This window comes from Myotis myotis, unplaced genomic scaffold, assembly GCF_014108235.1.
Source record: "Myotis myotis isolate mMyoMyo1 unplaced genomic scaffold, mMyoMyo1.p scaffold_m19_p_2, whole genome shotgun sequence".
NCBI lineage: Eukaryota > Metazoa > Chordata > Mammalia > Chiroptera > Vespertilionidae > Myotis > Myotis myotis.
This window is the reverse complement of record NW_023416324.1, coordinates 164955474-164975436: the sequence shown is the minus strand read 5'-3', so window position 1 is coordinate 164975436 and position 19963 is coordinate 164955474. Positions and strand designations below refer to the sequence as shown.

Here is a 19963-nt window from a genome sequence, read left to right as displayed (position 1 = left end):
GGTGGGTCCCGGAGACAGACTGTCCAGCCCCAGCACTGAGGAGAGGAAGGGAGAGTGTCCAGCAACTTCTGAGACAGCCTTCCTGCTTGGGCCTCAGAGAAGCCTCAGAGAGAGAGGACCCCTGCTGTCCTGGGGAAATTCTTCAGGTCAATGAGTTCATGCCTCCAAGGCAGTTCAGACACCAGCGCACAAACCCACGCTATAACGCTCCGTTCCTGGCAGGGCTCGAGAGCTGAAACGGTCTGCCTTGATGTGCTTTCCCAGGGCAGTCAGAATCCAGGACCAGCGGCCAGCCCTCTGCTGGTTCATTCTTCTGCATAGCAGATGGGAGGGGCTGAAAGAGGTCTCCTTAAAGCAAAAAAAAAAAAAAGAATGCCAAAGGCCTGCCCAGCTGTGACAACTATGCCTTGTGGGTCCCAATATTTGTTCCTTCCTGTTCCATGGACTATTTGAGAACAATATGGCCACTCAGAATAAAGACTACACTTCCCACCATTTCTTGAAGAAGATATGGCCACGTAACTAAGACCTAGTCAATAAGTAAGTGCCACTTCAGGGACATTTTCTTAAAGGGGAGGAATATGCCTTTTTCCTTCCCTTTCTCTCCTCCCTGGTCTCTGGAATGTGGATGCAATGGCTGGAACTGGAGCGGCCATTCTGGACCATGAGGTAATCTTGGGGCTGAAGCTCTATATAGAAAAGCAGCAAGACAGGACCCTGTGGATCCTTGACCCCGTGGAGCTGGCATATTGGCCCTTGGCTACCTCTGGATATTTCTATGGAAAGAAACAGCCTTAAATTTTGTTTAAGCCAGTTGCTAATTTGGATTTCTCTGGTACTAATAGTCAAACTTACTACTAAATATTGCACCATTTTTCAAGGCGTAAATCCTACCTCCTTCAAGAAACATGCCCAGAGCTTCCCAGTCAGCACTGCCCCTCCTCCACCCACACCACCATTATAAAACATGGTCATATGTGTAGGAAAGCACACACAGTGTGTTGCTGCCTGCAAAGCCCTTGCACGGGCATTATTTTATTCATATCATGTTTCCTGCTGAACAGCCCTCGGTAGGTATTACTGCCAGCATCCCACAGGTGAGGAAGTGGCGGCTCAGAGGCCTAAATGGTTTCTGGTTTGGCAACACTCTTTAGCTTTAATATTAATGCCTGTGTCCACCTCCCCACGGGCCTGTGAGCTTCTCTGTGACCCAGCAGGGGCTGATTCAACTCTGATTCCTTCCCCGGCTTGGTGACCCACTCACGCCAGGTGCTATGTAATTGGTGCCAAGTTGACTGGCTGTAAATGCAGGAAGTTCTTTTCCGTCTGAGAATATTGATTTCTTCTAAACTGCATTTCTCTGCCTGACAGTCTCCAATGAGGGAGAAAAGCTACCAGGGAAGGAAGAGCGTGGTCCCTTCAGGTGAACCCTTGGCCGGCAGAGGGCCAGAGGGCCAGGCTGGGCAGTGTGTGTCCAGAGACTCTGCAACAAAGTGCGAGGGACCCAGAGCTGCAGCTGCAAGAGCAGAGTGTGGAGGGGACCCTACACAGGAGGGGCCACTGAAGCTGGGGGCTCAGCGAACATTCCCATCCAGCTTTCCCTTTGGGATGCGGACAGAGGAGCCCCAGGAAGGGAAAGGGAGGAGCTGGTTTCATAGCCAGCCTGGTTTTTTTTCAAGTATTACTTCACTGAATCTCACAGCACTCCCTCAAGTTTGAGGGGCAGGAAATTTCTTCTTTCGATGGGGATGGAGAGCTGAAGGAGAAATCAAATGAAACCTCGGCACCCGGCTCTGAAGAAAAACCACTGCCCCAGATTTGCTATGCTCCTGTGGGGAGGGGCGGGCCTAAGGACTCGACCTCCTGATGGAAATAACGGACCTCATTCCCCACATTCAACCGCTGGCTCTTCACTGGATTCAACGGCCATCAAGTTCGATCTGCCCAACAGTTCTCTGAGGACCAAGGCAGGCATTGCCCCTTAAAGCCTGACGTCAATCAAGATGCTACAGTACCCTCTGTCAACAGATGAGGAACCTGAAGCCCAGAGAGGTGAAGTGACTTGCCCAAGGTCACATAGCACCAGAGCTATAGTACAGTTGTCCCTCATTCCATTGCCTGCAATTTATTGGGGGGAACCTTGAAGTGGATAAATCTAAAGAGAGTGGTTAACCTCATCTGTTCACCAGCCTGCAAAACCATGGGGCTCCCTGCTGTCCCCCAAAATCAGGCCACAGGGGAGAGGAGAAGTTAGTAGTAGACTGAGCCCAAGCCAGCACTGCCCTTTGAATGGGAGCCTGGTTCCCACAAATAACCCCAGGGCCATGGAGTTCTGCAGCCTGAAGGGCCTGGAGAAAGTGAGGACATGGAGGCCCACAGAGGGGAGGGGACCTGCCCACGGACACACGGAGAAGGCAATAGCAAAACCAGGACTGCAGTCACTTCTGCACGTTAACAACGGAGGAAGGGCAGTGTCTGCACCAGGCTCCCACGTCCATGCACAGATGCAACCTGGGAATTCGGACCCCACTCTGGCATCCTTCTCTGCTCTCCCCACAGTTTATACTTGTGAGTTCTGAAGGGTGTGATGAAGCTTGAAACACTGGGTCATGCCACCTATATGAAAGAGATTGTTCATCCGTGTTTTATTAATTTCAGCCCACAACCAGCACTACAGCATCAAATACATGCCTTTGAACGTGACCTTTATCCCTTAGATTTCCCCTTCATGGTGTTTCAGCAGGATTAGCGCAACAACATTCTTACTGTGCTAAGTTCCCTGCCCCAGCCCTGCCCCCACTTGGAAATGTCATTTCCTCTGCAGCCAGAGGGACTTTCAGAAACTCCAATGGAGTCCTCACTCCTCTGCATCCAACCCTCCCATGGCTCCCCAGCACTCAGAGCAGGTTCTCAGCCCTGACTACACAATAACCTGGGAGCTTCAAATAAATACTGATGCTGAAGCTCCTCCAGAACCAAGTAAATCAGAATTTGGGGAGGAGGGTCCCTGATCAGTTTTGGAAGTTCCTAGGTTATTCAAATACGCAGCTTGGGTATAGAGCCACTGTTCTTACAGTGGAATGCCTGCCTGCTGATAAATCCAGGAGGAGTTAGAATTAGCAAATCACCATCTGGCAAACACTGAGATAATAATTGGCAAATCATCGGATGCTAAAACCACTGCGTGCAAGGCTATTGGTGAGCGGGATATGCACAAAGCCCCCAAGTATCACCCCAGAGGTTGATTTTTATTTACAAAGGGGAAAAGACACCTTTCTGTTAGAGAGATTTGGCTGATCCACCTTAGCCAAGTTATTAAAACCAGCACCACCCACAGTGAAACCAGCTCCTGCCACCTGCCTCCCGGGCTGACGCCAAGGTGAGAACACATCAGCATATCACCCAAATCCCAACATGAATCTAATCTGAAGAATCAGGACTGTGGGCCTTCTACAGAACAGTGGGCCCAGGAGGTGGCAGGCGAGGGAGGTGGTGAGTTCAAGGAGGAGGCCTCACACTGGCACCCGTGACAATGCAAGCCCTGGGAACTGGCAGACGTCTTAGAGATACTGGACCTCACAGATGTGGGTCAGGAGATGCAGGCCAGCATTATTATTTTTTAAATGTTTATTGAATTTATTGGGGGCGACATCGGTTAATAAAATTATAAAGGTTTCAAGTGTACAATTCTATAATACATCATCTGTTCACCGCCCAAAGTCAGGTCTCCTTCCATCACCATTTACCCTCCTCCACCTCCCCCACCCATTTTTCCTCGGATAATCCCCATACTGTAGTCTGTGTCTGCTGTTTTTATTTGTGCTTAATCCCTCTACCTTTTTTACCCAGCTCCCCTACCCCACCTCCCCTCTGATAGCTGTCAGTCTGTTTCTATTTTGTTTATTGATTTATTTTGTTCATTAGATTCCATATATAAGTGAAATTATACGGTATTTGTCTTTCTCTGGCTGGCTTATTTTGCTTAGAATAATATTCTCCACATCCATCCATGCTGTCGCAAAAGGTAAGATTTCCTTCTTTTTTACAACTGAGTAGTATTCCCTTGTGTGAGTGGTGAGGTTGTCCGGTTCCATGCCTTGACCTGCCTGCCCATCTTTTTGACATAAGCAGGGCCTCTGGGACAGCACGAACTCCTAGGCTGCTGGATGGACCCTTTGCCTCTCCTTGCTGCCCTCCTCAGCTGGCCCAGCCAACCCTAGTGCAGGCTGGAGTCAGGCTTCCTCATACTGCTCTGCTGTTCACACACTAATAACACAGCCTTTAGGCTCCTGGAACTGTCAGGAAAGGAGGGGGATTGCAAACATACAGCCAATTATCCATGCATCCATCCTTCCATCCACCCATCCATCCATCCATCCATCCACCCATCCATCCACATAACCAACCAACCAGCCATCCACCCATCCATCCATCCATATATCCAAGAGAAAATGCAAAGAATTGGGTAAGCTGGTATATGTTAAACCAATGGCGATCTGGGGAGAGAATCCCTGATTTGTGGCGTTAGCCAATTTCTGTGGTGTAAATATTCCCACCATGATTGAATTCAAGCTACCCAAATGATGCCATCTATGCGGACTTGGGAAAAGATGCACAGGATATGCTTTTAGATAGTATTTCCACCATACAGATACAGATACACTCAGAACATAATTACAAAATGTAGTAAAATAATTAGGAGGTGATGAATTTTGAGTATTTGTTATTTTTGTACTTAGATAATTTATGTAATTGAAAGTTTATATAGTTTTGAAGGATGAATGCATTTAACAACCAGGTAGCACAATGCCTGACATCAGCATTCAGTTCCTGCAAGCCAGTCGGAGCCAGCCCAGCACAAAGGCCATCTGGGCACCTAGGAGAAAGCTGTTCTCCCCTGGGGGCGGCAATAACAGGTGATCACAAGTGATGTAACAGCCAAATCTTTTAAATCTATACTGGGGAGACCAGTCCCTTGCCGCTAATTTACAGTCGCTATTTACACTCTTCCTATGGACTTCAATCAGTCCTGAGACATTAAATACCCTCTATTCGCCAGTGATGCCTTATGTTGTCAAGGCGTTGCATGAGAAGTTTTTTTAAAAGTCTAACAGTGCCACAAGCCTATTTTTTAAAAGCCAGCAGTACCTTCTCTCCCCTTCCTCATATTTCTTCAGAAACAGTCTCTTCCAAAACTGTCGTCTCCTTCCAGGATTACCTCCATATTTCCAAACATTATGCACATCTTGCTAGCCACGGATGCTCAATTTTATATATTCTCTTCTTAATATAGTAAATAATGATTTCAGATATTTTACAGCCCTTTCCCTCCCTCCTTACATGTGAAGTTTTTAAAATCTGTAGTAGCATTTTATTGACATGATTATGATAGTATTACTCACCGATGGGCCAAGTAAATGTGTCTTCTTCCATCAAATGAAAATGACTCACTACAGGAACAAAGCTACTGTTTTCTTTTCCTATGTGGTTAGATCTTCCTACACCCCCTAAGGCCTGTCAATGTAATTTTTTGGTCAAATGTGTCACTGGCTTTATCTGTTCCGTTTTCTCTCCAGGCCCCTCTGAGCTCCTGCTCCCAGCGGCACTGCTGTTCTCCAGGCTTGCCGTGGGGCTGGCGTCCGGGCAGCCTGGGTCTGATCAGATCTCCCCTTCCCCGCTGCCTGGATCCCCTGCAGTGTCCTTTCTTGGTTCACTCCTTCCCTGTGGTTTTCCTCCAAAAGCTTCCTGAGACAAGAGGCTTGGGGAGCACAGGTTCTGAGATTGTGTGTGTCTGGCAATGTCTCTATTTTATCCGCACACTTGACTGGAAGCTGTTAGGATTTTCTCTTTACCTCTGTCGGCCTTCAATTTCATGTGGATTGCGGGGATATAGGCCTTGCATTCATCGGACCGGGCACTAGGTCCTCCAGTTCTGAGAACTGAACGTACATTAGTTCTTATCTTTTCTTTGGTTTCTTCTAGTATCCTTTGCTTACAACCTCCCTAGTACTTTTTCTGGTTTCTCTTTCTAGAACTATTGGACCTTTTGAAATGACTTGATTTTTAAAAACCTTTTCTTTCCTGTTTTCCACCTTTCTCTTTTTTCCTCTACTTTCTGGAGGTTTCTCCAGATTTATCATCCAAACCTGGTGTTAAATTTTTATTTCAGCTATCATTTGTAATTTCTAAGAACATTTTATGATCTCTGGCTGTCCCTTTTTTATGGCTTTAATTTGTGTTTCGTGGATGCAGTTCCATCTCATCTTTCTGGGGGTATTATAATTTATTTTGACATTTTCTTCATCTCTGGGTATTACATCTGCTTCTCTTGGGTGCCTTTTTTTTTAATTGTTTTGATCTCTGACTTGTGTGGGTGAGGCTATCCTCACGTATTTGAGGAAACTTGGCTGTGACTTTGTGTCCAAATGCTACAGAAAACCAGAGACTGGTGAGCTTCCTGGTGAGGTGATCAGGTGGTCTGTGGTATTTTCCTTGAGGGCCCCCAAATGTCAGTAGCCCCAGGGATTTCTGGGCAGTTCAGTTTCTCCAGAGAATAGAGGTCCCTTCTCCAAACCTTCTCCAAACGCCGGCCTCGGGGAAAGAAGTGTGGCTGCTGGTTCTGGAGCCTGGGGCAGGGCCACCTATCATGGTGCAAATTCTTGCTTAGTCTGTTCTTTTTGGTCAGAGCCTCATCACTGCCCTCCCCACTCTCAGGCCTTCCTGGTTCATTTTATCCAGAGAATTAAAAAAGTTCCAGGCCCCTGCAGGATTGGAGAAAGGGTACTCACCGGTGTGATCTGGGTGGGGACTACTTCTCCTTACACAGATTTTCAAAGTCCCTTCCCTGTTTTCCCGTCCCCATTCCCCTGGCCTCACTCTCCCCTATCCTATTGAGTGCCCCCTCCTGTTCCTCACGGGGAGGGGGGGGAGGGGAGCGGGGGACGGGGCGGAGGGTCCTGCGAGGTGGACCAGCCCACTTCCTGCCACCCCCTCTGCCTACAGGCATTTGACTGGGGCTCTCTCCTCTCTGCGGAGTCATTTGCCATTCCTCAGTTTTCCTCCCATCTTCACATGCTGTGGTGTAGGTTATAGACATCTATCTCCTCACTTCATCAGACCCGGAGTTTTACTTTCCATTTTTGTTCTCTGACGGTTTGGGGGTGATTTTCAAGAAAAGAAGGGGAGGCAGTATGTCCTCACTTAGCCATCTTTTTTTAAATATATTTTATTGATTTTTTACAGAGAGGAAGGGAGAGGGATAGAGAGCTAGAAACATTGATGAGAGAGAAACATCGACCAGCCGCCTCCTGCACACCTCCCACTGGGGATGTGCCCACAACCAAGGTACATGCCCTTGACCGGAATCGAACCCGGAACCTCTCAGTCCGCAGGTCGACGCTCTATCCACTGAGCCAAACCGGTTTGGCCTCACTTAGCCATCTTGAAGCCATAAATGTGACTCTAAGATCTATAGCCCATAACCCACCTCTCCCCTCAACTCCAACAGCATGGTTGAGATCTAGACCTGGCTGTTTAATGGACATCTCTAATTTGTCCTCAACAGGACATGATTTATTCCACTCCCCTAAAAACATTGCTTCTCTCCAAGTCTTCCCAATCTTCAGGAAGGCACCCACCAAATTACTCGAGTAGAAAGCAAAGGAGAGAGCCTTGATCTCCTTATTTTACTCATCTCCAGCCTCCTCCAGCCCTATCCTCAGCAAGGCCTGGATGCTCCCCCTTTAAAATATATCCTGCTTTGCCCTAGCTGGTTTGGATGAGTGGATAGAGCATCGGCCTGCGTACTGAAGGGTCCCGGGTTCGATTCTGTTCAAGGGCACATGCCTGGGTTTCGGGCTTGATCCTCAGTAAGGGGCTTGCCGGAGGCAGCTGACCAATGATTCTCATCATCGATGTTTCTATCTCTCTCTCCCTCTCCCTTCCTCTCTGAAATCAATAAAAATATATTTAAAAAATAAAATATATCCTGCTTTTTCACTTCTCGTTGCACCTTAATCAGTCACCAGCCCAAGCCACCATCACCTTTTTCCTAAATCATTATATCACCTCCTACTGGTCTTCCTCCTCACACTCTACACCAACAATGACCAGATCATGTCACTTCCCTGCTTCAAATTCTCCATCACACTTAGGATAAGGCCTCACTCCTTGCTGTGGAGGATGGAACCCTGCACGACCTGGCCCCTCCTCCCACCTCCTCCCTCACCCTCCCGTTTGTCCTCAGCCACACTGGCCTTCCCACAGTCCTAAGAGTCCAGCCTTTTCCTCTCTTGGTGCCTTTGCTCTTGCTGTTCTGCCTGAAATCCTCTTCCCCCAGACTTCACATGGCTGCCTCCCTCTCACTGTTCAGGTCCTCGCTCCAAGGTCGCCTATTCAGAGACCTTCCCTGCCATCCATTCTAAAGTAGCACCTCCCACTCCAGGAACCGCCTACCAAACGGCTCTCATACCCCCTGCTGCTGTGTAAGATGATCTTGCTAATTCATTTGTCCACTGCTGTATCTCCGTGCCTAGAGCAGGGCTTGGTACACAGTGGGAGCCTAGTTAAGACTTGCTGAATGATAGAATAGCTGGGAGCCAGAAGCCCTTTGCTCTAGTACCAGTGCTACCATTTGCAAGTTAGGCAAATTTAAGCCAATAACTTCATCTCTCTGAGCCTCAGTTTACCCTATATGTACAATGGGAACAATAATCCTTTCCTTTCCTTCGGGGTAGGGGGCGGGGTGCACACACACTGCTAAGCCTAAATGAGGTGGTGAAAGTGAAGACCCTCATGAGTGCTTATTTATGAACCATGAAGTCCTCTAAATGCCAACAGCATTGATTCCGTTTCACTACTTCCCTTACCTCCACCCAACCCCACCCCCACTTACCCCGAGAGGAGCTGAAGTGAAAGGAGGACTGAGGGGGGATGACGATAACTGGGTTTAACACCCGTATTTTAGAGTGAAAGAACACACCGCCTTTTGTACAGCAAGAAGCAGCTGGGGAGCGCGGCTATAGCCCTTAAACACCCCAAGCCCGTGGCCCGCAGGGCTCCTGTGTTGACCAGCAGGGAGTCAGGCAGCCCAGGCTCTGCGAGCTGAACCCAGAGAGGGCGCAGGCCAACGCGGGGTCACAGGTGACCCAGGACTGGGTGGGCTGCATGCACTCAAGTGTAGTCAAGCGCTGCGGCATTTATTGATGACCTTTCTCTTCTCTTTTAAAGAAAAAGAAAGCACAGCCAGCACCCCTGGCACTGGTCAGTGTCTTAGTGGGGTCAGGATAGTTCCTTCTCCATTTTGCTGAGGTCATTAACCTTCTTTTTTTAAATGTCAGCGACAATTTTTTTTTTTTTTAACAAAGATATTGTCTTTTGCTTTCTAATGCTCCTTTTGTCAACCCCCTCCCTCCTCAGGGTTTTGGCCCTTGCGTGTGGTTAGAGCTGGGAACTGACCAGCACGGGGACTGAGTCTCTACTGCAGTGTGGCTTCCATCAGCCACTTCATGCCTCCTTTCCAGCCAGACCCCGCCCGGTGCCCCTCCCCAAGCCGTCTCCCGCTGTGTGTCCTCCTGCCTCAGGGCACTCAGGGTGGCCTCTGTAGGACTTCTTATAGGACACAGAGATTATCTCACGGAAGGGGGATGATCCTGCACTTGCTTAGAGAGGAGTCTCCCCGCCAGCAGCAGGCAGAGCCTCTGGAAATGGAACCTGAAAACGCTCAGGTATAGAGAGTGAATCTTCTCCAGCGGGGTTAGCTTTGGAGAAAAGGGCAGCAAATGGGCTCGGAAATCCAGAATCTCCTTCATCAGGGTTAGGTCATCCTAGCTTCTACCTGTTGCTCAGCTTTCATCTCGTGTCCTCTCACAGAGGTTGCACGGTCCCTGCTGGCATACCTCCAGTGGCGGGGAGCTCACTACCTGTCTAAGCATCTTTCCCACTCTACCTGCTCTTCAGGATCATCCACCTGAGTCCCACAGGGCAGACAGAACATTTGAGGAAATCCTCTGGGAATTTTATGGGCAAAACAATTGCAAGTTAGGCACTTGTAAGGCAATAACTCCACCTCTCGGGTACAGAGAGTAAATCTTTTCAAGTCCCAGGAATTCACTGAGCTTGATGAGAGGATGAATGTGAACATAGGGAATTCATTCAACGGGGACATAGGGAGCATTCCTGCCTCCACCCATTGTCTCCAAATCTGCCCTGATGCAAAGTCCTCCTCTTTGCCCGGTGCTCTCCCATCCTTCCTCCGGTGGCCCTTACTGGGGTGCTGTGGGGGGAGGGGTACCTCTTGGCATGTCTCCACTCCTCCCTCTTGCTCCCCCAATCCACTGGTACCACTTCTCTGCGGAAGGCGAGGGCACGGTTTTCATTTACAATAGTCCCAATGGCATGATGTACAGGCCTCCCTTTTCTGCAGTTTCACTTTCCAAGGTTTCTGAAGATATTAAATGGAAAGTTCCAGAAATAAACAATTCATAAGCTTTAAATTGTGCGCCACTCTGAGTAGGATGATGAAATCTTTCACGGAACTGCCCAGGATGTGAATCATCCCTTTGTTCAGCATATCCATGCTGTAGGGACAATACAGTAAGATATTTTGAGAGAGTGAATGAGAGAGACCACATTCACATAACTTATATTACTGTATATTGCTATATTTGTTCTATTTTATTATTGGTTATTATTGTCAATCTCTTACTGTGCCTAATTTGTAAGTTAAACTTTATCACAGGTATGTATGTACAGGAAAAAAGCATAACATAATCGGGTTCGGTGCTATCTGTGGTTTCAGCATTGACTGGGTGTCTTGGGAGGCATCCCCCATGGATAAGGGGGTTCCTGTATTCGTGCAAACCACAAAGATGTCATGAGACTACTGCCTGCCAGGCGCCGTCAGGTGCTGGGAGCACACAGGGGCCAGAGCTCCTGCCTTCACGGAGCGCACAGAAGACACGCGTCGGATGACAGATGAGGCAGAAGGATTGCAGTGGTGTCTGTGCAGCAAACCCCTGGCCCCTCCAGTCTCAGGTTTTTGTGGCATCCAACGAATGATCTGCAGCCCTGCAGTCAAACTTAGTAAAAGAGCCAGGCCAATCTGTATTTGTCTTTCTTGAGAAAGAGAAAAGGTGATCCCATCCATAACCCAGGCCACAAGGGTCACCATCTCTTATACTTCCTCCCACCTCCACGGGCCCGCAGGCTCTGGAAGCCTCACTCTGGCTCTCCTTGGAGCAGGCCCTGGCACTCCTCCCTCCTGGGCCAAGGAAGGCAGGCAGGTGGGGAGAGACCACAGAGGCACCCAGAAGGGATGCCTGCAGGGAGGGCTGGCATGGCTTCAGGCTTAGAGGCAAGGTTGGTTCTCCTGAAAGGTGGCACAGGATGAGATGGACCCAAGTTTGCCACGAAGCTACCTGCCCATGGCTGTGAACAAGGACTTACATGTTTCAAAGCGTGTTCACGTAGCCTTGGGAGGTTATTGACATTTCTGCCACTTTCTGGCTCAGACTGCTGCTCGAACAGATTGCTACGCCCCTGACAGCATGCCCTGCGAGCATGGACATTCTGCAGAAACTCGGTCATGGCCTTGCACCTTGTGTAAGGCATTTTGTGCTCTGGAAAGTGCCAGGTTCTGGCTGGCTGAGTCAGAGGGTTGGTGGCCTGGGTGTGAGAGAGGTGGCCTTCCTGAGAGAGGGCAGGATGCCCTAATGGGGATACACGGGGTTCTACCCTGGGGGCAGCTCGGGTGTGGGGCCAGATGGCTAGGACATGCCCCTGGGCAGGGCTGGGGCTGGTGGCAGAGCTTCTGTGGAGGAAGCTGGGAGCTGACAGCACTTGTGGCAGTGGGGATGGGCGGCAGTGCATGGGAGCTAGGGCCTTGGAAGTCCTTTCCTGTGAGTTATCTTACCCACTATCACAGCTGCCCCAGGGCGGCAAGGCCAGGAACCAGAACTCTCCCATTTTCACAGAACTGGGCCCTCTGGCCAAGGTCATAGTGAGGTCAGGACCAGAACCCAGGGCCCCAGCCTCTTTCCAAGGCAACGTGTTACCACACACAGAGCAGCTCTAACTCTGGCCACACGTTTTGGAGGACTCCATAATGATCATAGGACCACATGTGTGTCAATGCACAGACACGTGTGAACCTGAGCACAGTCATGCAGTGAAAGTGAGGGCTCATGCCGGTGAAAGTGGGGAGAGGGCGACCGCCCTGAGGAGCAACTGGCAACACTTAGGTAGAAGTGCAGGTATCTGCACGTCTTACACCCAGCAGTTTAATTCCTGGATTAACAACACAAGGACACTCTGAGCAGGTCCACAAGGACCCGGGGCAAGGCTGTCCATGGCAGGGTCACTTGGTGGGGGTGGGGGGTGGGGTGAGTAGGTGACAGGTTATATGTGTTTCCATCAGTGTGGATGAGGGCAGGCGGACTGTGGCAGGAGCACACCACAGAGTAAGGGCAGCAGCAACAATCAAGGGGAGGAACCTCAGCAACACAGCGCCGAATGAAAGAAGGAGAAACTCTAAGAGTTACCCCAACTAAAACACATACAAACACAATCTCATTTTGAAAGAACACAGAAAGTTAACAAGTAAGCAGATTAGAATGACTGTGCATTGGGAGATGGGAGTGGGATATGGTGGTGAATGGGAATCTATCTATATAAAACCCTAATATGCAAATCGACTGAATGGCCAAATGACCGGTCGCTATGACATGCACTGACCACCAGGGGGTAGACCAGCCGTGGGCAAACTACGGCCCGCGGGCCGGATCCGGCCCGTTTGAAATGAATAAAACTAAAAAAAAAAAAAAGACCATACCCTTTTATGTAATGATGTTTACTTTGAATTTATATTAGTTCACACAAACACTCCATCCATGCTTTTGTTCCGGCCCTCTGGTCCAATTTAAGAACCCATTGTGGCCCTCGAGTCAAAAAGTTTGCCCACTCCTGGGGTAGACACTCAACGCAGGAGCTGCCCCCAGCCCGCAGGCCCTGACTAGCAGTGGTGGCGGTAGGCAGGGCCATTGAGTAGGCGGCGCCAGGCCAGCCAAGGCGGGTGCAAGTGGGGACCCACAATCACCCTGCCCATCGCCCCACAGATGGGCCTTGATCGCTGGCCAGGCCTAGGGACCCTTCCCATGCACAGATTTCGTGCACCGGGCCTCTAGTGAATAAATAAAATGCGAGAGGGGCCTAATGGGAAGCAGGGGTGGATGGGTCATGGATTGAGGAGGGGTACTCAACCCTCTATGCCTGAGGTTATTAAAAAAGGTGCGGAGGAAGTGGAGAGAGAAGGTGGGAGGGAAGTATTGGGGCCTCTGGCTTCACCCACATCCCATATCACACAGCAGACCAGCACGAGCACCCAGGGAACATTGCTCCCCTTGCTAAATCTCTGCTGCACTTGCTCCCTGAACTGTGCCAGGCCTGAGCAGGAGCTGGGGGCCATGCCGAGGTGACACTGCAAGGTCTCCGTCCTCAAGGGGCTCACAAACCATGTAGATGGCGAGGTCAATGTGCAGATAACCACAAGGCAGGGCAGCCTACAAGCAAGTGCCTGGGTCTAGGGAGATGTCACCAACAGTTCATGTGCCCAAATGGCTGTCATTTATTATTTTAAAAGAATGCTTTGAACACACTCATAGACACAGACAGCAGGATGGTGGTTACCAGAAGGGAGGGGGGTGGGGCGGGGAGGATGAAGAGAGTAAAGGGGGTCAGATATGTGGTGATGGAAGGAGACCAGACTTTGGGTGGAAGCACACAACAGAGGCTACAGGTGATGTATCAGAGAATGTACACTTTACACTTACATAATGTTATTAAGCTACGTTACCCCAATAAACTCCCAAGCCCTTACACTCTGTTTTCTGGTTAGTTTCCAACACTCCTTTGAGGGAGTCCTTACTAATGTCCATAAATGGGGCACGAGGTGACCTTGCTTGACCGAGGTTGTCCAAGGAGTGAGGGCAGAAGGTGAACTCAAAGCCAGGCCTCTGTCTTAGGTGCGAGGGTCTCTCTACCACACCACCTTGCCTTCTCAGAAAACTCTGCTGGTCCTGCCATACTCTACGTTCAGCCCCGTCTCTGGGCCTCCCTTGCTGAGGTCAGCCAGGAGGCCAGGCGGTGTTAGAATGAGCAGAAGTTTGGCCTTTCATTTAAGCAGATGCTGAGTCACAGCTGCACTTGCTCCCTTAACCCACAAACGCCTGGCACTCTAGGTGGGGGCCCGCTGAGCCAGCACGCCACCCCTGGCTTGATGAGATGCTACTGCAGGGGATGCTGTAGTTTGGTTTTGACAACTATTCAAGAATGAATCCCATCCACAAGCCACGAGCTCTCCAAAGGCCATCATTATTGGTGTACACACAAAAGATGATGGTATCAGAAGTGAGAGCAGAGTCTGGAAATGCTATTATGGGTCACCTGTACTTAGAGAATTGGGGCATCCATAGGGAAGGCTGGAAACCCAGAGCCTACTTAGCTGGGATTCTGTTTTCTCATGGGTGGTGGTAACCATGCCAACCACAAGCTGTAACATAGCCAGAGTGTTCTTACCTGTAAATGGGGGAAAGGTGGGTGACTAACATTTTATAGCATGTATTTTTTTTATTATAAAAGTAATTAATTTCACTATGGGAAATACAGAAGTAAGTACAGATGAAGATAAAAAGCACCTTAATCCCACTACCCAGAAATGTTCTCTTTTCTGACTGCTGCAGGCATATGCGCTACAGTGACATTTTTATGAGACAAATTAAACACAGCGCAGTGAGTATGCGTGTGCTGCCCTGCCTGTAACAGGATCCGATCAGGAACCAGCCTGCCAGGATCTGCCGGAAGGCTGCTCGCGAAAACACAGGCGCACACGGCGGCTTTGCTGGTCTGACTGGGTTTCCTGTGGGGCGGCTGTGTTGCTTACCATGAAGTTGTAAGGTCAAGCCCACTGGCGACAGAGGAGGGGAAAGCTCCTGAGTTGGTGATCTCAAAAACAAATACGGAAAACTTATTGGGCTTTTGCCCATTTAGATCAACTAGTCTATTGTTTTTCCCTTGCAATAAACGACACTCAGAGCTATAGAAACACTTTAATTCTTGAAATTATTTCAGGAAAAATACCTTTGTTATTGTGAGTCTAATGCTCTAGCATTTTGTCCACTTTTTTTCCCATTGAGATAATTGGGCTTTTTTAAAACTATGGTATTTGAAACACATGGTTTTTTAAGAGTTTAACTAATAAAATAAAGCAGAATCGGCTCTCTTTTTACATACACACACATACACACATGTAATTTTAAAAATAAAATTAGGAACATATTGTACATATCATCTGTATTTTCTATTCTTTACTTAATAGCATATTGTAAACATTTTCCAGTACATTACTCTTCAAAAATATGATTTTTAATGCCTAAGTATTCCATTATATGGATGTAACATACATTATTTATCTCCTCCCCAGTCAACATTTTAACTTGGTCCCATTTTTTTCTAATATAGAAAAAAGCTGTGACAATGACTCTCTGTCCACAGCACTCATTATTTTCTCACAGTAAATTTAGAATTTTAATTACCTTCGTGAGGTACTCATGAGTATTATTGATGGTGTATATAAATCCCCAATGCAATGCTTGGTACACGGCAGGCATTCGATGACTGAACGCTATAAATAGGAAACCAAGCACCTCGGGGAACAGACCGATTCTGTCGGAGCTGAGTTAGGAGAGAAATGTGCTCCGCTTCGTCAGGGGATGATGTCAAGGGATAGTTTGGGGGAAGGAGAATGAGAAAGGATGCGGTTGTTTTTGTTCCCAGGAGCAGAAGGGCCTGCCAACATCCAGAATAAAATGATTCTCGACGTAACACTGCCACCCTCCCACCGTCTCCCAGACAAGCTCTCCCTTAGCCCTCAGGGACCTCTCACTCAGCTCAGTCCTGCAGAGAGGGAGTCTGAGCCACACGGATGACTCGATTTCGATACAGGACCTTCGTGTAACGGAAAACTGTGAGCACAGCACAAACAACATAAATAAACTGTGTTCTTGAAGATTATTTATTAGCTATTCTCACTCACGATGAAAGGAAATAAAAAAGTAAATGAAACTGAAATAAAATAAGATGAAAATCCAGCAACACGTCTTCCCCAAGGACTTCAGCTGGACTCTGCGCAGTGGGCCCGGAGGAGCTTCCCATGTGCAGCTCACCCGCAGGAGAACTCACTAAAAGAAGGACTTTAAAAACAGCCTGAATGCTTCTAAGGGGCAGGTCTGACCTGTGCAGTGAGAAAGTCTGGAGGAGGGTTTTCTAAACAGAGACTGGAATGCTTACAGGCCTCAGAGCACCAGCCCGTCCGAGCCACATGGTCACACGCGAGCACGGCTGGGCTCCTTGTTGGAATGAGTCTTCCCAGCCCAGCCAGCCCCACTGCATGCCCTTGGGGGTGGCCGCCCTCTGTTCTTTGATGACGGATTTGATTTCTGAGCACAGTCTCGTCCCCTGGAGCTGGCCCAGCCGAATAGGGGATACAGAGAGGTCTGTGACGCAGCTGGGAGGTGAGAGCTGCGAAGGCCATGTAAGGAGACCAGCTTTGGGATGTGGGCCACCGATGGCACTGAAGGCCCTCTCCAAAGAGGCGGCGGCAGCCTTCACCCCTGCAGCAGGCAACATGAGCATCCTGGGCGTGAGCGCAGCCTCCTGGGGGCACATGTGGGAGGTCGCCTTCGTTTGAATGCTTAAAATCCGGGCCCGCTCTGGCTCACTGGCTCAGAGCTCACTGGGAGCTGCAGAAGTTCTGTTTGTTCTTTCTCTCAAAATGGAAGCCTGTCAATTTAAAATCAATTTATATTTTGTCTAAGAAAGGCCTGTTCTTAAAAGGATTTCCATTCTCTGGGGGTTGAAGGCAAAGGTCACAGTTTTCTTCCCTTCCTTCTCTTCCAACACCGGCTTCCTAGCCCCCAGGAAGATGTCTCCGTGCTTGCCTTTCCTGATGCCTGTCCCCCAGAGGGAAAAGTCCCCAAGCACCAGCAATGTGCAGGCCACTCTCACTGGGTGGCCTCAGGACGGTGGCCCACGGGTGGGAGAGGTGCAGCACCTGATCACAGAGGACCTCCCCGCAGTGTCTCTCAAGGGGTTCAGACACCACCCGGGGCCTGTCCCAGAGGCACCCGCTCCTCCCCTTCTCCCAGATCTGAAGAGCAAGGCGGGGGAGCATGTACCTAGACCTCCGGGATAGGGGTGTTGCAGTTCCCGTGGTAGATCCTGACGTGGCCCTCGCACCGGAAGTAGGCCTCGAAGACGTCACTGTAGCCGTGGTCCCTCCACCAGGTGCAGAGCTGCCGGTTCCAGGTGCAGTCCAGCACGTGGAAGAGCTCGGGGTGCTCCATGCCGATCATGGTGAAGAAGTCCTGGTCCCCGAGGTGGCCTCGGAAATGGTACTTGTCGGCCAGCTGCTGCACCTGAGCCGGCTCCAGCAGGCGGCCGTAGAGCGGGGACTGGCGCATGGCCTCCAGGTTCAGCAGCATCACCCCACTGTTGAAGCCAGGGAGCCCCTCAGGCGGCGGGCCCCCCACCCGGGTCTTGGGGTTCTCATGGCGGAACTGCCAGAATGTGTGCCTGGGAAGGGGAAAGAGAACAGACTTAGTCCGGTGTGTGCAGGTGAAGCCGTTTGCTAGCACCGCTCCCCTGGGTCTGCACCACCACCCTGGCGGGAGATAGGGTTTCAGCCCCCAGTTCTCCAGCTATGAAAACGGAGGCCCTCTGAGGTTCGGAATCTGTACCCTGACACAGGCAAGTGGCAGAGCTGGGACCTGGACCCAGTCTCCTGACGCCAAGCCTCGGGTTCTTCCCACCATCCTCCACTTCCACAGGATGGCATCACCGCTGCCACACTCACATCTGCGTGGGCGCGGGATGCAGCAGCACTGCCCCGGAGGGGCCTGTCCCTCCTCACCACACCCTGTGAGTCAGATGCTCTGTGAGATGGCAGTCACTTCACAGCTGGGAAACTGAGGCACAGAGAGGCTTGGTAGCTTGCCCAAAGTCACACAATTAGTAAGCAGCAAAAGCAGGGGCTAGCCTGGCTAGTGTGGCTCAGTGGTTGAACATCGACCCATGAACCAGGAGGTCATGGTTCGATTCCTGGTCAGAGCACTTGCCCAGGTTGTGGGCTCGATCCCCAATAGGGGACATGCACGGGGCAGCTGATCAACAATTCTCTCTCATCATTGATGTTTCTATTTATCTCTCCCTCTCCCTTCCTCTCTCTGAAATCAATAAAAAATATATATTTTTTATAAAGTAGGGGCTAAACCCAGGCATCTGGCTCCAGAGTTCACTTCTTAAGACAGTAACAATGCAGGTGGAACTTTCTACCCTCTTGTCTTTGTTTGTGATCTTGAAAAGGAGAGGAGAGAGAAGGAAGGGAAGACGATTCTGAGTGCTGATCTGGTAAAGACATAGGAAGCTACGCACAGCCTGAAACAAAATCATTTCTGCTTTAGAACCAGCCTCATTCTTTAGGGCCCCAAGCCCATCAGGCTGCGCGAGGGGGGGAGGCTTGAAGCGGCTCAGGACTCCTACCCATGGTTTAGGTGAAAGTCAGCCGTGACTTTAGAGGGACTCTCACCTCAATTTCAATTTCCCTCCAGGCAGATTTAGAAATCCAGTCTAGACCCATAGTTCAGGGGATGTCAGAGCCAGGAGACCCTGCTAGGCCCTCTATCCAAAGGCTTCCATCTGGAGAAGGGAACTGCCCCGGGCTGACATGGTCAGGGTACTGGCTATTCTGTTCTCCAACCTCCCCAATCTCAAGCCCCTGTGCGCTGTGAGGGTGGGCAGCGGGGGGGGCGAGTCCAGGCTCCACATCCCGGACGCGCAGTCTCGGCAGAGGGGTCAGTGGTTTGGAGGAAGGACGGAGGGCCCTTTGTTGTGGGCAAGGGGCAGGAATGGGGCAGGGAGTGTTCAGCATTACACCACATCTCACCTGTTCTTACTTCCCTAGAGAATCCTTAGGGTGGGGAAGGTATCCTGCCCAAACCCTTTGCCTCCCCTTTCTCTGCTCCCAGCCTGGAAATGCCCCCCGCTGGCCTCCCATAGCGACAGTTTCCCCGCCCAGTCACAGGGTAGGATCTGTGTGGTGAAGTGTACAGCTCAGTGGAAGGAAAACCGGAGACCGGCTCCAGTGGGCCAGAGTGGGCCGTTTTCTTGTTCCTAACACATTTTTCCGAGTCTGGGAATGGAGAGGCCTTCCTTGAGGTCTCGCATATCACAAAGGGCGCCGGGAGTTTGATCCTGGTAAGGAAAAAGGCATTCCCTTCGGACATTCTCACACGCAGAACACACAGGTTCATTGTTTGAGCTTCGCCAGAATGGACTATGAGTGGAACCACGCTCTGGCGCCTGCTTCGTGATAAAATCCTTGGCAAAAACAAGCTTCCCAAGCCAACTGAGCTGCGGGAGCCTTTCTAGCCAGCCGCTGAAGCTGGCACAGATGGGATCGCAGAGGGACTTGCCATGTAGCCCGGCAACTGTTTGCTCTCTTACCATATTTCTTCCAAATGGTTCGTGTCAGCTCCAGGTTGCAGACCAGCTAAAATTCTACCAAACAGACGTGGGCCACCACAGCAGAGGGGGAGCCCTTCAGCCAGGGGCTGGACCACGCCAGGGGGTGAGAGCAGAAGCGTTCACAGGAGGAGAGGGTTGCAAGGGCAGTGGAGGCAGAGGGGTGCCTGAGGAGCCCCTGGACACCTCACAAGCCATCGAGCCCAAGTTTCATCTCCTTCCTCCCCAGAGAACCAGTGGGATGTGGTGTGGGGTGCGTCAGCCTCCCCTGGGTCTGTGAGGTCTCCCAGGACCACCTCGCACAGCGCCCGAACGGCAGGGCTTCAGGAACAAAACCGTGCCTGACAAGGAATGAGGGAAGGTCGGTGCGGCTCAGGCTGCGCAGCCTTCA

General features: G+C 50.3%; 1 protein-coding gene across 4 annotated transcripts in view; it reads right to left on the bottom strand.

The window, feature by feature from the left end:
- Nucleotides 1-329: 329 nt before the first annotated feature.
- Nucleotides 330-19963, bottom strand: part of XXYLT1 (xyloside xylosyltransferase 1) — a 184825-nt gene continuing 165191 nt past the window's right edge. The window contains exons 4-5 of one of the 4 annotated variants that reach the window (XM_036349273.1): nucleotides 17229-17625; nucleotides 330-348 (exon numbers count right to left, since the gene is read on the bottom strand). In XM_036349273.1, coding sequence (XP_036205166.1) covers nucleotides 17229-17625 — 397 coding nt within the window. In that variant the 3' untranslated portion in view covers nucleotides 330-348. Of the gene's footprint in view, nucleotides 349-15089; nucleotides 17626-19963 lie in introns of those variants that run through there. The other 3 variants (XM_036349272.1, XM_036349274.1, XR_004974017.1) reach the window with 3 other exon arrangements.